The sequence below is a fragment of the Lates calcarifer genome, unplaced genomic scaffold (genome assembly GCF_001640805.2).
Source record: "Lates calcarifer isolate ASB-BC8 unplaced genomic scaffold, TLL_Latcal_v3 _unitig_4526_quiver_1011, whole genome shotgun sequence".
Lineage (NCBI taxonomy): Eukaryota > Metazoa > Chordata > Actinopteri > Centropomidae > Lates > Lates calcarifer.
In genome coordinates, this window is record NW_026116952.1 from 36,998 (window position 1) to 50,953 (window position 13,956).

The window sequence follows — 13,956 nt, forward strand, 5'->3', positions numbered from 1 at the left end:
ACTGAAGCTGCTGCTCAGTGCCTTTAGAATTTTTGTAATTCCTCTTTTGACTTTTCAGTAATAACTCTAAACTGTTTCATTAGTAACACTCATAAAGAAACACTCCAGAAAAAGAGTTTGGCCTATTTCAGTCTTAAGGCTTGTGAAGCTTTTGTTATGGGAAAAGACTCCGGCTTATGAAGCATGTGACATAATGATCCTCCTCTTTGTCATGTTCAGCTGCTGCACAGGTAAAAACAGAGGCTGGCAGAGCTCAGCAGATCCTACCACTTGTGACGTGATGTGACGAACAGCAAACTGCTTTACATAGTGTATTCAAACATCAGCTTTACCAGCTGGTGTGGATATAACAGCATTATGCAGTCCGTCTTTAGAAGACAGATGCTCCTTAACTAACCTGGACCAGACTGTGTTTTGGTCTTTGTGCGTTAAGTTCAACAGCAGCAACAACAGCAAACACTAGATGGCAGCATAGTGAAAAAATGTACACTAAGTATAATCACTTTCTGTGATGTATTAAGGCTGAAATAGGATGATTAACGCTCTGGTTGCACTCTATGATAACACAGATACACACTGAGTCAACGCTCTTTAAATGTAAATTCACTATCATCTACTCATGAAGTCATATCAACTGTGTACTAATAGTTTGATGTTCAGTGTTGCAGTGTTACTAATCTGTGCTGGTCTGTTTATGCTGTCTATATATATATATATATATATATAAGTGTGTGTGTGTCTGTTGGATTGTTATCGTAGGTCACTACATAGTATTACACAGTTATTGTAAACACAGTGTCATAGATTCTTAGCAGTGAATCAAACACTGTGGGTCATTGTTCATCACTACACTGTTTACTTAGTATTACACTTTAGTATTTTTTGCACTGTTGAGATTCACGCCTTTACAACTTTTTTCATTTTAACAGTATTTTTTCCATAACTCTGCTTATTTATTTTCTATTGTAATGTGTCTGTTAGTGTGTTTTCAGTGCTGAATGTCAAACAGGTGCTGCACTAATATAACGTTGCACATAATGTATCCATAACTTGCACCTGCAAATTCAATTTCTGCATGTTTTTTCCAACATTTCCTGCAAATGAAGGAGGAGAATAAAATTGTATGTTTGGAAGGATGTTGAACTCTTCTTTCTCCAAGTGTTGAAACTCTTCTCCTGATTTAGAAGGAACACAGCCATCAAACTTTAAGAATTACACTTAAAGAATGCTCTAAGGAGCCAGTTTAGAGGTAAAAGAGGGGATACAGTGAATTTATATTATTTATATATATATTATTTATATTATTCATCCAAAAATGGATGAAATAACAAGAAATTAGTTCACTTAAATGTAATAAATCTATTAATTTACCTTTAATAGGATAAAGAGCTTTTATTCTGATGTATCTGAGCTGAAGTTAATAAAGACAGATGTGGATTTCAGTCTAAGATGGACATACTTACGTTTGCAAGTAGGAATAAAAAGGAAGGAAATTTACTTACTCTGTTTTTATGTTTTATGTGCAAAGTTTTATATCTATGTAACCAAACCGACTGAGGCGTGTCTCTTTTAGTTTTACGTTAATCATCCAAAGGGCGGTGGATGTGCTGGGCGGACGATTCCTGGTGGAGGAGGACAAACTGGTCCTGTCACTCTGCTGCTGCACGTAGAGAGAAATAAACTATCACTGTGCTCACGCTGTTAGTTAGTTAATTATGGCGGCGAATGAAGCTCTCCTCCTCTGTTCTCTCCTGTGGATCGTCTCCTCAGCAGAAGGGAAAGGTGAGCAGTCAGCTGCATGTGAGTAAGGCAAAGTACACTTCATAGAAATGTCTGGGTGAACGCAGACACAGCCTGCGTTAAGATAAGAATATTAGCCAAATATAACATCTGTGCTTCTTCATGTTTTTGAGAATATAGCTGGAAATAAATATCCAAAAACAAATGTTGGAATAATGTTCAAATAATGGAAATACCCCACATATCCAGCTGAAAAGACAGTATTGTTTTTAGGCATGCAAGTAATGTGGCTCCATGGATAGGATGTCAGTGTCCAACACTAACAGAGCTTGGCCATCACAGCAGTCTTGGTGAAGTGTAGAGAATCCGTGGTCCAAGAAATCTTCTCCTGACTGTGTTTCTGTTTCCTGTGTCTCGTCTTCACGACTCTCCAGAGTTCACAGTCACCTGTCTGGCTTCAGAGGACTGCACGCTCCCCTGTCAGTTCCAATCTGACGGCAGAGGTGCGAGGATCATGTGGTACAAGAAGAAAGCCATCGTGAGCTGCACGCGCTACGGCAACACCAGCTTTGTGGTCGGCCACAACTCACCGGCCGACAAGTACAAGGGAAGAACGGGCCTGTATGCGGACCAGGTACTGGAGGGAAACGCCACACTGCTGCTGAGGAACGTCACGCCGAACGACCAGGGAAAATACTTCTGCATCACCATGACTGCACCCCGCACTGACGAATCTGGCATCATTTCTCTTGTTATAAAAGGTACAGATTATTGTAATTCTTGAGATTATAAAAAGATGAACAAGGGTTTTTCATTCTTGGCTGCAGATTTTCTTTTTGCAAAACAAGTTCTGCCGAGCCTTCAGAAACTCCTGCAGGTTAAACTGGACGAACCAAACACTTTCAGCTCTGATGAACTGTGAAACACATGCTGCTTTGCTGTAGAAGTTGAACCAGATCCAGCATTTTTAGCAAAGCCTCCCATGTTCAAATTTCTACTATTAAGGTTAAAACATTACTGTTCTTCAAACCCTTTTCTTCCCACTGAGGTTTAATCAAATTATCTTCACCAAGAAACATGAAATTCATTTTTAAAATACACTAAAGCTTCTGTTTATATTGTCGTATGTCACCAGTGTTTTGTTTTTGTATGTACAAATCTGCTTTTATCTCTACCGGTTTGTAGCTCCGGTCCGAGAGATCGACATCGACTTCAGCGGCGATGTGGTCACCTGTGCGGCCGAAGGCATCTTCCCGGCTCCGACGCTCACCTGGTCTACAGATCCTCCGGCTGACGCTCAACTCCTCCAGAACAAAACAAAGGCCCAGAAAAACAAATACGGCTTCTACGACATCCAGAGTTCACTGAGGCTGACAGGGAACATCACCACAAATCATACTTATGTTTGTAGTATAACCAGTGACAGCAACAGAAAAACTGCTTTTCTGAAAGGTAAAGGTAATTAAGGTCACGACCTTTGGTGCAAAGTTAACTTTAGTTTTAAGAGAACTCATCTTCTTACTGCTTGCTGTAGCATCAGTCCTGGCCTCTGCAGGCAGCAGTGTGAAGATTTCCTGCAGTTTGCCTCGCACCGTCCCTCAGAGCTTTAACGTCACCTGGAGGTTCGGACGCTCGCATCCCATCGTATCGATCAGTGTGGTGGATCATAGGTCGCAGGCGAAGGTCTGGGATCAGTGGAAGCCTCATGTCATCACAAACTTCTCAGCATCAGGCGGCCTGCATCTGCACAGCCTGAAGTCAGAGCATCAGGGAGCCTACACCTGTGAGGTCAACACACCTGAGGAAATGTACGTCACCTGGACTGACGTCACAGTGACTGAAGGTAAAGGCTTAAACCAGGCGGTGGCACTGCTGATCACAACTTTTACCAACAGCAAGTCAAGTTTTATCCCTTTGGTGATCCCCTGACTTTATGTTTTAAAAAGTGGCATCTAATTGTCTAATTTACCTTTCAGAATCAAAAACATTCACCTACATCACGGTCATCGCTGGACTGAGTTATTTCCTGTTTTTGTCATATGTGACACTGGGGATTCTCGGCTACAGAAGTGAGTAACTCCTCCAGGTTGGCACAAAAACAAACTGAAAAGTGGATCAGTAACTGATCACATCCCTGCTGCGTTCAGGTCACGAGAGGTTAAAGAATCACTGGAAGAACGGCTGTTCCCAGTGTTTTTTGTACACTTAATGTATAATAAAAAATAATGAAAATACTTAAAATAGCATCACATCAGTGTTTATTTACCTTGAATGACTGACTCTTGGTACCATGAAGCGTCCACCCTTGGTGCTCCGCCTACGAGAGTCAACCACAGAGATGCAAAACAGAAAGTGACCAAAAAGAGCAACGAAACAACCACAAAGTGACACCAAACGATCTGTTCCTGTGGCGTTCAATTACAACATCTATTCTCACTCATTTTATGAATGTGTCCCTTCCTCTAAAAATCTCTGGGTGCTCAGGGGTTTAACTTTGCTGTCTCTCTGCATGTTTTTACACTTTTGATACCAAACTCTTCCTCCTTTACAGTCAGACAGTTAGAGAGCGCCAGACGACAGGAGGAACAAACTGATGGAACCTCTGTGAGTTTGACTGAAGCAGTGTTTATGGGGTTAATGTGTCGTATCTATCATTAATTATACTGTGACTGTGTATCTTTATATTTCAGAATAACATTTTGATTTTACTCTGTTAACATATGAACTGTTGGAAACTTTGTTGTGTGTCATTTTATGTAAAATAAAATTTGCTGTTTAACCGTTAAATCTCCTGCTTCACTACTTGTCTTTGACACAAACCTTTCATGGTGATTATTCCTATAGATTTGAGGGGGTCATGTCACGTTTTCTGTGTAACTTTTCAACATCTAAAATATCAGTTTCAGCTTCACAAATCAAACCCAGTATTAGTCGGGCTCTGTGTCTTCACAAGTGTCTGAAGAGGAGCTGAAACAACTCATCAGAATTTAATACGCTGCCGGCAATCTGTTCAGACCAGTCAGACAACACAGGCTGCCAACGCATGAACATTATGCCTCTGCAGAGTGTTTTAATACTGGAGGGCCGCCAGACCCTCCAGTAAAAAATGCTCATTTCAACTTCTCAGAGACGAGGTGATGACCTCAAATGTCTTGTTTTGTCTGAACAAAGGTCCAAACCAAGACTAATTAAATAAATATTCAGTTTGCGATGATTATAAAGCAGAGAAGCAATAAATCTACAAATCTGGGAGGCTGGAGCCAAAGAATGCTTGATATTTTTTCACTTTTTACTTTTAACAAATCATTTAAATGCATAATTCAGTTCTGAAAATAATTGCTGATTATTTTTGTTGATAAAAATATGAAAATCTGTCTCTTATCTTCCCTGAAAAGTTGATATTTTGGACATGTATCCATCCTGAAATCTGTTTTCTACAGCGGTATATCAGGGCCGTTGAAGGTAGAAATAAACAAAAGGAGAGAGGACAATGGCGGAGCTGGAGGAGGGGGTCATTTTTGAGAAGAAGAATTAGGAAAGGAAAGGAAAAGGAAAACTTAGAGACAACAGAAGCAAAAATAAAATCAAAGATGTCTGCTGAGTGTAAATGTTTATTCAAACCAAACAAAAAAAATAGTGATAAATTGGTTCCACTTCAAATTTAAGTTAAGAAAAAACACACACAGCTACAAACCTGGAAAAGTTGTCAAACAAAAAAAAAGGAAGACGCAACAGTTTAATGTGTGTGTGTGTGTGTGTGTGTGTGTCCCTGTTACAGCAGGCGTGGGTTTTCCTCTCTGTAGTCGTGTGGGTCTCCTTTGAAGGGCAGATGTGGAGGGTGGTTACAGATTCCCATCAGGAAGATGATGATGGTGCCGAAGGTCATCACCGGGGTAACCAGGAAGAGACAGAGACGGTCCACCGTGCGAGCGATGCCACTCCAGTTATCTTTCTCCTGTGAAGACAGCAGCAGTTTGAAGTTCTGTTTCTACAGTTACATGTTTGATTTATGTACGTGGCTAAAAGTATGTGGACACTAGTTGAACATCCTGTTTCTCTGTCCCACCTCGTTGTAGTCGTTCTTATGGCGCATGTGTTTGATGATGTAGTTCGCTCCGTCCACCGCCGGCTTGATCTCAGCGTACAGCTGATCCGTCACTCCTCCATCTTCCTGTGGCTTCACCACTACACGCACATTTAAACAGAGTAGGTAAACATACGCAGAGCTCATAACTTCAAACAGCTGATTTATTCAAATCAAAGGACGTACCTGCGGCGTGTGTGGTTCGCGTCATCAGTCCGTGCCTCTCTGACTGTTTCTCAAACATCAGCTCGCTGCGGGACTTGACGCTGTAGTACTCCTCCGCCGTGGCGATGTACCCCACCGAGCTGGATCGCCGCGGCAGCGCTCCGTCCCAGTACGGCTCCGCCTCTGCGGGGCGGGACATACGCAGGATCCGGGGCAGCCGCTCGAGGAAGAACTGGAGAAAGAAGACAGGGAATAATTAATCTGTGTTAATCACACAGGGACGAATTAGAGGTGTGTGTGTGTGTGTGTGTGTTACCTTCTTGGTCCACTCGGACATGACGTGAGTGCTCGGTGTCCTGAAGTGCAGGTTGAGGACGACCACACAGTTCAGCACCACCACTGTCACCAGCACCATGATGAACATTAAATACCTGAGACACACACACACACAAATATCTTAAACTTTTGGACTTTTATTATATTTTATCAGAGCTAAGTGCTACATATACAGCCAAATATCCACCAGATGTCCCTGATGTTTCCAGGTTGTGTGTGAGTGTGTGAGTGTGTTACCTACTTGACGATAAGCGGTACGGACATGGACGTCTCGGGCAGCCTTTGAGAGATCAGCAGCAGGAAGACAGACTGAGCCAAGAGCACAGAGATGGACAAGGTCATCTTCTCACCACCTGCACACACAGACACAAAACAAACACACACGCGTGGATGAAATTTGAGAACTCGCAGACTCTGCAGGGTTTGGTTTTTAAACTGTTGGCCAGAACAAAACATTGGGGTGAGTTGTTCTGAGTAATTCTGCACTGACTGTCAGCGGGGAGGTAGTAGACGAGCGAGGCCAGGAAGGAAATGAGCACACAGGGGATGATGATGTTGACGATGTAGAAGAGAGGTTTGCGTTTGATGACCAGGTAGAAGGTGATGTCCTGGTGCTTGTTGCTCTCCATGGGAATGTGTTTGTAGGTGTTCCTCTTGGCCGGACGGTGGATGATCTCCCACTCGCCGTTCTCTGTCGAGGAGCAGGAGGTTTAGGTCATTAAACTGCAGACAGGACGTTCGCTCTACTAACTAAACTGTGTGTGAGAGACTGGGAGGACACCTGTAAAGCTCGCAGGGTCAATGATGATCCACTCCACCGTCCATTTGCTGGTTTCGTCCGCCTCTTCCTTCAGCAGCATCCTGATCTCTCTGGCGTTGTAGGTCAGAGAGCTGCAAAGAAATGGAGTTTAAAATCAACCTGATGAGCATTAAAACCTCAGGGATTAACCTTCTTCTACTGTCCTATCACAAACAAGTTTATCAGTGTTTTAAATTTTGTCTTACGTGAATTTGAGCGTGCAGTTCTGCCAGTCGAAGGGGAAGTAGTTGACGTTGATGGAGCAGGAAGAGCGGAAGATGGCGGGAGGCAACCAGTAGCAGAGACCGGTAGGATCCACCAGGACGTTACTGTAGTAGGCCACCTGGAACTGGGCATCGTTACTGACAGGGAGAAGAAGCATTCTGTTTAAATAAAATCAGACTTTTTCTTATTCCTCTTTAGTTTCTCAGTAGAGATGAACACTCTCCTAAACCTTTGTATCACAGCTGTGTGACAAAAGGGTAAAATAACACGTAAATAAACTGAACCTCACTTGTTTTCCAGCACAATCTCTGGCAGCCACACCATACTGGACGGCAGGCGAAGCATCTCAATGCCGTCAAACTCCGTCGAATTCCACGACAGCCGGTAGTCAGTCCACGTCTTTAACACACACACACACACACAACAGAGTTCAGATCTTTATTTTCCCAAAAGAGGAAATTCTTTGTGCAGCAAGACTGAATGAAAACACAGGAAGGTGAAGTGTAAGAAAACAACATCCAGTATTTATGCAAATATACTGTAAATAAACCACTGAAGAATGTTTCTGTAAATCTCTGCAGCTTTACGCACATGATCTATCCATACGTTTGTCAGCAGCGTCTCATCGACTTCTTTCTACAGATGAAGGACAACAAAGACAGATTAGAAGAGCAGCAGCAGATACAACAGGAAATCCAGCCCTGCACTGTTCTTTTTGTAGCTGTTGTACCAGAGAGATGAGGTTGGAGAGCGTGAGGGCGAGGTACACGTCGACGGCGTCCCGCTGACTCTCGACGGGACGCAGCTCTTTGTTGTACCCTCGTTCTTTGAACAGGTAGTTGATGAGACGCTCCTCCTCGTTCCTGCCCCAGCACTCTGACACACACACATGGAAAGCACATGACTAAACTGTGATGCAGAGACAAAAATGACTTGTCAAAGGTCTTTTTCTTGTGCAGGACATACAGGACAGTTCATGCCAACTCCAAGCGAAAGAAATACAAGTACAAAATGAAAATAAAAATATATAGTACAGGGTTTCACCTGTAAGTCATGCGCTTGTTTAGATTACAGTGATAAATACAATATAAATAAAACATTCCACAGCTCACACACACACTAAAACAAACAGGGTCTGAGTGTGTGTGAGTGCATTCATGCCGCTCATGTTTCAGTCCATCAGAGCAGCTGCTGTGTGGTTCAGACTATCACCACTGATACCAGTTACCTTCTACAGTGCACATAACTGGCAGACATTTCCCCTCTACACACTTCAGTCAGCCACACGGCCATGTTTGTTTGTTTTTGTTTGTGGATATGTTGACTCTCTTTTTAGTTAACCTAGCTGACTAACTCCTCATTCAAGGAGCTGATGTTGGGCTGCAAATAGCTTTCATTTTCATTATCAGTTAATCTACAGGTTGATTAATCAGCCTGGTCTTTAAAATAGTAAAGAAAAAGTTCCTAAAGCCCAGGTTTACATATCTAAACTGCTTCTTTTGAACTACTAATTGTAAAAGACTAAAAAAACTATCAAATATTTAACATTTGCAGAGAGTCTGCATAACTTCACTGAGAAAAGATCCAAAAACAGCTTTTCATTGTAGGAGTTGAGTGTTTTGTGTTGGTTCAAGCGCTGTTAAAAATGATTTTAAATTCTGTTAAATACGTAACTGTGGGGAAATAAAGCAGAAAACTGAACATGTTTTAGTATGAAGATGAAAAAAACAGAGATATTTACAAATGTCACCACATATTTGCTGCTTCGTGGAACTTTAAAGACGTGTATTTATAGAACTTTCACTCAAACTTCACACAAAAACAACTTCACAGCAAAAGAACCAACATTCACTCACCGGATGAGAGCAGTGCGAGCAGGAACACAGCGCCCAGTGCTGCAGGCTGAAGCTTCATGGCTGACTGCTGGTGACTAGTGAGGAGTCTTTAATACCCACCGACCTTCTGCCAGAAAACTGACTGACCGACTGAGTGACAGACAGGCGGCAGCTGCAGAAACACAGAGGAGAAAATAGAAAGCAGAGAGCGAGCAGGCCTGAGCAGCCGGCTGCTGTCTCCCCCACTCTGTCCGGGAACAGAGGGAGAGAAGAGGGGAGGGATATATAAGAGATGTTATAGTCGTCTTATTTTCTTTCTTACACATCTAAGAATTTCATTAAATAAAGTAAAAAGTTTGCGTCTTGTCACTCACCTGCTGAACTCACAGGATTTTACATGATTCTAAAACTTACCTCACCCACAAATATTCATCTTTCCTGTTTAAAAGAAGAGCTTTTTCCTACATCAGTGAACAGCTGACAAACCTACAGGATGTGGACAATAAATTCAGCCTGGTACATCCCAAACTCTAACATTTCCTCTCCACAACAAAAGCTTTAAAACTCCCACAGCAGCTACATATAAAGAAGTTTCAAGTTTAGTTGTTAAAATAACATAATCTTAATAATCTCACACACTTCTTAAAGGTTTTGAAAACTTTCCTGATACATTACTCCACCTTCATTTTATTATCTATGAAATATTTCCAACTGCACCTGAACGTTTTCTACTAAATGGGTGTTTTTGGATTAAATCCAATCTAATTTGGAGTTGTTGACACTTAATACACACGTAATGCAAAGAAAAATGTTTTATATCGGCTCTAAAATATACACATACATTAGATCTGGACTTAGGAATCCAGTACAAATAAAAAAATCTTCATTTATTTAATAGTAAAAACAGACACAAATACGACACATACAGGTTTCAAAAATACTAGTTAAGTTTAGTTCATTAAGTGTTTGTTTATTACCAGTTCATAAAAGTTTAAAAATTAAGATCATTGTCCATAAATCACTCATCTGCGTCTCTGAGCCTCAGAGCGACAGGTTGACGTCGCTCTTCATCTTGCCGCTGCTGAGGCTGTGGATCATGGCGATCATCGCCGAGTGTTTGTTCAGCTCGTCCTCCTTCTGCTTCAGCTTCGTCTCCAGCTGGCTCTTCTGCAGCTCCAGAGACGACGCCTGGGAAACACAGAATGTTAGAAGTTTTTGCTGATTCCTTTACATGTGTCGTTGATGCGTATTTGGGATGTTGATGTTTACTAATCAGGAGGGGAATCTCTCTCGTCACTACCTTGATGCTGGCGTCTTTCCTGGCCTGCTCCGTCTTGTTGAGTTCCTTCCTCAAAACGTCCACCGTCTCCTCCAGGTCCCTCCTCTCTTGATCCCGCTCCTTCACCTTCTCCTCCTCAGCCCGGAGTTCAGCGTGCAGCCCTGTCAGGAAATAGGCGCTTTCACTACTGCAGCTTTAAGTTAAACACAAAATGAAGCAGCACTCGAGTAACCTCAGGATCTCTGCCTCATTTAAAGACGGCACTCTGTCCACATACAGTTAGAGTTTACAAGCTGACACCTGCTGAAGTCTCAGGTGAAGACTCACCTGCGATGTCACTGTTTTTCTGCTGCAGATCTGAATGGAGTGATCTGATCTCCTCCCCTCTCTCCTCCAATACTGACGCCATCCTAAAAAAAGAGACAGTGTTTATGTAAGAAGATTCAGATGATACTGATCAGATGAAGTGTGTGTGTGGATTACTTTTCGTGTTGCAGCTGGAGTGCTTCATGGTTCTTCCTCAGAGTGTCGTTCTGTTTGGTGAGAGAGATGTGAGCCGTCTGCAGCTCCTTCAGCAGCCGCTCGCTCTCGTTGAACCTGCACAGGACGACCTGTTACACATCTGAACATCCCAGTAAACCTGCCCACACCTGACCAGTTCAATCTGCCTCTGACCTGCTGAGCAGGGCGTTGTAGGCTCCTTTGAGGGCCTGGTGCTCCTCAGAGTCCCGCTGCAGCCTGGCGTTGTGCTGCAGCAGCTCCTCCATGTCGGCCTTGGAGCGCTCCACCTCCAGCACCTGGTTGCTGAGCTCGCTCTGTAGATCCTCACGCCGACGCTCTGCATCCTTCAGCAGACCGCCGAGCTTACGAGCCTGCAGGAAAACAAATCTGATGTGAATTTAGGCGCTGCATGGAGAACCTGACTGGACTCTACCAGCCCTGTGGCAAAAATGCTGAATGCTGGTTCCAGTTTCTCAAATGTGCTGATTTTATGCTTTTCTTTGTCTTACACAAAGACAATCGTCAAACAAAACCATCTGAAGCCTGTAACCTTGAGACCGTTAGACATATTCCTGCAGTAGATGTGTGAATTGTTGTGGTTGATGTGTAAATGTCACCTCGGCCTCGGCCTGAGCGCGTTGGAAGCGATACTGAGCGATGAGGCGGTCGGCCTGAGACAGAGCCAGAGCCTTGGCCTCCAACAAGTCCTGCAGACGACTCTCCTTAGACTGGATGGGGTGAAACAAAGAAACATAACTGAGCAAACCAATCATTTCAAAAAGGACGATGTTTAACAACTAGGTTATCTAAAAAATTAAGTAAGAAAATCAACACTACACCTACATAAAGCGGTACGTGTCACAAAATACTCACCGCAAACGCAGAGAGTTTCTGTTCATAAACATCAATGATCTCGGACACATGCGAGTCTTTAACCTGCTCCTGCAGCTACAAACAACAAACACACACCACCGGAAGATACATTTCACACCCACAGACACATGTTAACAGCGGAAGGAAGTTCATCTTAATGCTACAGATTTTTGAATATCTGTAAATATATTTCTTTGTTGGAAAGAAGTGAAATATTTGGTTCATCTTAGAATTTCAAACAATGCCAAACACAGCAACCACTAAACAATTCAACTTCCCAGTGTCAGTTCAAAACATGAGCATGTTTTACCTCCAAGCCATTCTGTATCTTCTCAACCAGACAGTGGACACTCCTGCTGGATCCACTGGAACAGTCCAGGACGCTGGTGTTCGACCTGGGAGGAGGGACTTCCTGCACTGCGACACGTTTGACGGACAGCTCGGCCTCCCTCTGGCGATAGGCGTTGTTGGCCGCCATACTCTCTCCCAGACTTTGGAAATACAGTTTGACAGCTGGGATCAATAACAGCGCAGCGGGAAACTGGCAACAAGGTATTAGAACCTTATTCATTTAACTACAGGTGGATATGAATTGTTATTTTCTTGTACCAACACAGATGTATAAATGCTTTTTATGGTTGTGCATATAAACTTGTTTTGCACAAATGACTCACACCAACGAGGGGAAGTCTGGGAGGGGAGTGGCTTCAAAAACAGAGAGAGTCCGGTCTGCACGCGCTCTCTGTGGTGGGACGTCAGAGCCAGAGAGAGGGGAGTAACTATCCTCTGGTCCTGACAAAGTCAGAGAGAGAAGTAGGTCACAGAGAAAACTACAGAAAGCTTAAGATGAGGCACAGCGAGTGAAAGGTGTTTGTGTGTTTGTACCTGTAACATCCTGTAGAAGCTGGTTTCCATGTCTTTCACCTGCTGTCTCAGTTTGCTCATCAGCTCCAGAGTCTTCAGCAGAGCCTCTGCACACACCTGACTGAACAGACACGAAACACACAACCGTAAGATTTTAAAAGACACATTCAGATCATTCACTTTAGTTTCAGCTGTCACTCACCTGAGATCGTTGTCAGAGCCAGGAGGGAGACAGGTGAGGGGGCTGTTGCTGTGGCAACAGGAGAGAGGGATTCAACCTGTGAGAGGCAGAGCTGAGCCGTCACCTGACGGGACACTAAAGATCTGGTGGAGTCCTCGGTGCACAGAGTGGAGGAGTTAAGGCTTCAAACAACAAACAAACAATAAAAAAGCAGACGGGCAGGTTTGGTTAAAGGATATTAAGCAGCAGACTGGTGACGTGTGTGATGCGGTGGCAGTGTTTTTCTCAGGTGAGCGTCTCCCTTTGTAGGATCGAGGCCCTTCAGCAGACCTAACAGGACTGGAAGCAACATTTCTACGAAGCTCAGCACACAGTCGGGTACGCTCTCTGCTCCTAACGCCTCCTGAACAGAGAGGAAAACATGCACATGATCAGGACAAGGACGGAAAGATACAGACACAGTGTTTTCTTGAACCTACTAGACTACAGTCAGGTTGGGAAGTGGTGAAAAACACTTTAACCAAAGGGAAACCAAAAGAACATGTGGCACTGGTAAAAGAGCAGCAAATGTAGGTGACTGAAATTTAAACGTACTGACCTAAAATCCCTGTTTGGTAAAAATAAGCAGGCCCACTTATCAAACCTCCGCACTGTTTTAGTACCAACTGTAGCACAGATCATTAAAGACACTGTCTGACAGCTAAAATTGGCATCAAACGTGTGGTGGGGTTAGCCTGGTTTACTTCTTCTTTGCTAATTACTGATTAAAATCAAATTAGGAGCATCTGTTTTAATGAGAAGAATGTGCTTTGTGTCTCAGCAGGGCTGCCGTACCTCCAGCAGCTCATTCAACAGGTGCAGGGCTTGGACAGAGCAGGATTCAGCGCCCTCCACAGGCGAGCTCAGCCACTGCACCAGAGCGAGCCCAGGCTCTGCCTTGCGACCCCCGTCCAGTCCGCCCCCCTGCCTTCGGCTCACTGCTCTGAGTTTGGCTCCTGCCGGTTTGAAAACCACCTCGCACAGGAGCACACGCAGACCTGAGACACTGCACATGGCCAGGAGGAGCTCCAAGAC

At 43.6% G+C, this 13,956-nt stretch overlaps 3 protein-coding genes and 1 pseudogene across 3 annotated transcripts; 2 read left to right on the top strand and 2 right to left on the bottom strand.

The window, feature by feature from the left end:
* The first annotated feature begins 1,582 nt into the window (after positions 1-1,582).
* Positions 1,583-2,632, top strand: LOC127140506 (V-set domain containing T-cell activation inhibitor 1-like). Its single transcript, XM_051068437.1, has 2 exons — positions 1,583-1,782; positions 2,175-2,632. Exons 1-2 carry the CDS (start codon positions 1,716-1,718, stop codon positions 2,522-2,524), a joined length of 417 nt encoding a protein of 138 aa, XP_050924394.1. The 5' UTR covers positions 1,583-1,715; the 3' UTR covers positions 2,525-2,632.
* Positions 2,537-4,806, top strand: LOC127140505 (uncharacterized). The gene is made up of 5 exons (XM_051068435.1): positions 2,537-2,546; positions 2,926-3,192; positions 3,275-3,583; positions 3,717-3,809; positions 4,292-4,806. Exons 1-5 carry the CDS (start codon positions 2,537-2,539, stop codon positions 4,396-4,398), a joined length of 786 nt encoding a protein of 261 aa, XP_050924392.1. The 3' UTR covers positions 4,399-4,806.
* Positions 4,807-5,338: 532 nt separating this feature from the next.
* On the bottom strand, positions 5,339-9,849 carry LOC108900253 (acetylcholine receptor subunit delta). The gene is made up of 12 exons (XM_018701220.2): positions 9,206-9,849; positions 8,080-8,225; positions 7,941-7,985; positions 7,639-7,748; positions 7,331-7,486; positions 7,107-7,216; positions 6,816-7,016; positions 6,567-6,678; positions 6,306-6,420; positions 6,011-6,221; positions 5,807-5,925; positions 5,339-5,695 (listed from the first exon to the last, which is right to left on the bottom strand). The coding sequence occupies exons 1-12, from the start codon at positions 9,261-9,263 to the stop codon at positions 5,513-5,515; spliced, it is 1,566 nt and encodes a 521-aa protein (XP_018556736.1). The 5' UTR covers positions 9,264-9,849; the 3' UTR covers positions 5,339-5,512.
* A 196-nt stretch (positions 9,850-10,045) lies between these two features.
* Positions 10,046-13,953, bottom strand: LOC108900248 (protein CIP2A homolog; annotated as a pseudogene).
* Between the last annotated feature and the right edge of the window lie 3 nt (positions 13,954-13,956).

What these genes read in the sequence shown, in the direction of transcription:
- LOC127140506 (XM_051068437.1), top strand. Translation starts at nt 1,716, where the DNA reads ATGGCGGCGAATGAAGCTCTCCTCCTCTGTTCTCTCCTGTGGATCGTC. An exon ending in CTCCTCAGCAGAAGGGAAAG is followed by an intron (nt 1,783 to 2,174) that starts GTGAGCAGTCAG and finishes ACGACTCTCCAG; the next exon opens with AGTTCACAGTCACCTGTCTG.
- LOC127140505 (XM_051068435.1), top strand. An exon ending in AAAAACTGCTTTTCTGAAAG is followed by an intron (nt 3,193 to 3,274) that starts GTAAAGGTAATT and finishes TGCTTGCTGTAG; the next exon opens with CATCAGTCCTGGCCTCTGCA. An exon ending in TGACGTCACAGTGACTGAAG is followed by an intron (nt 3,584 to 3,716) that starts GTAAAGGCTTAA and finishes TTTACCTTTCAG; the next exon opens with AATCAAAAACATTCACCTAC.
- LOC108900253 (XM_018701220.2), bottom strand. Translation starts at nt 9,263, where the DNA reads ATGAAGCTTCAGCCTGCAGCACTGGGCGCTGTGTTCCTGCTCGCACTG. An exon ending in CAAACGTATGGATAGATCAT is followed by an intron (nt 7,749 to 7,940) that starts GTGCGTAAAGCT and finishes TGTGTGTTAAAG; the next exon opens with ACGTGGACTGACTACCGGCT. An exon ending in TCCGTACCGCTTATCGTCAA is followed by an intron (nt 6,421 to 6,566) that starts GTAGGTAACACA and finishes TGTGTGTCTCAG; the next exon opens with GTATTTAATGTTCATCATGG.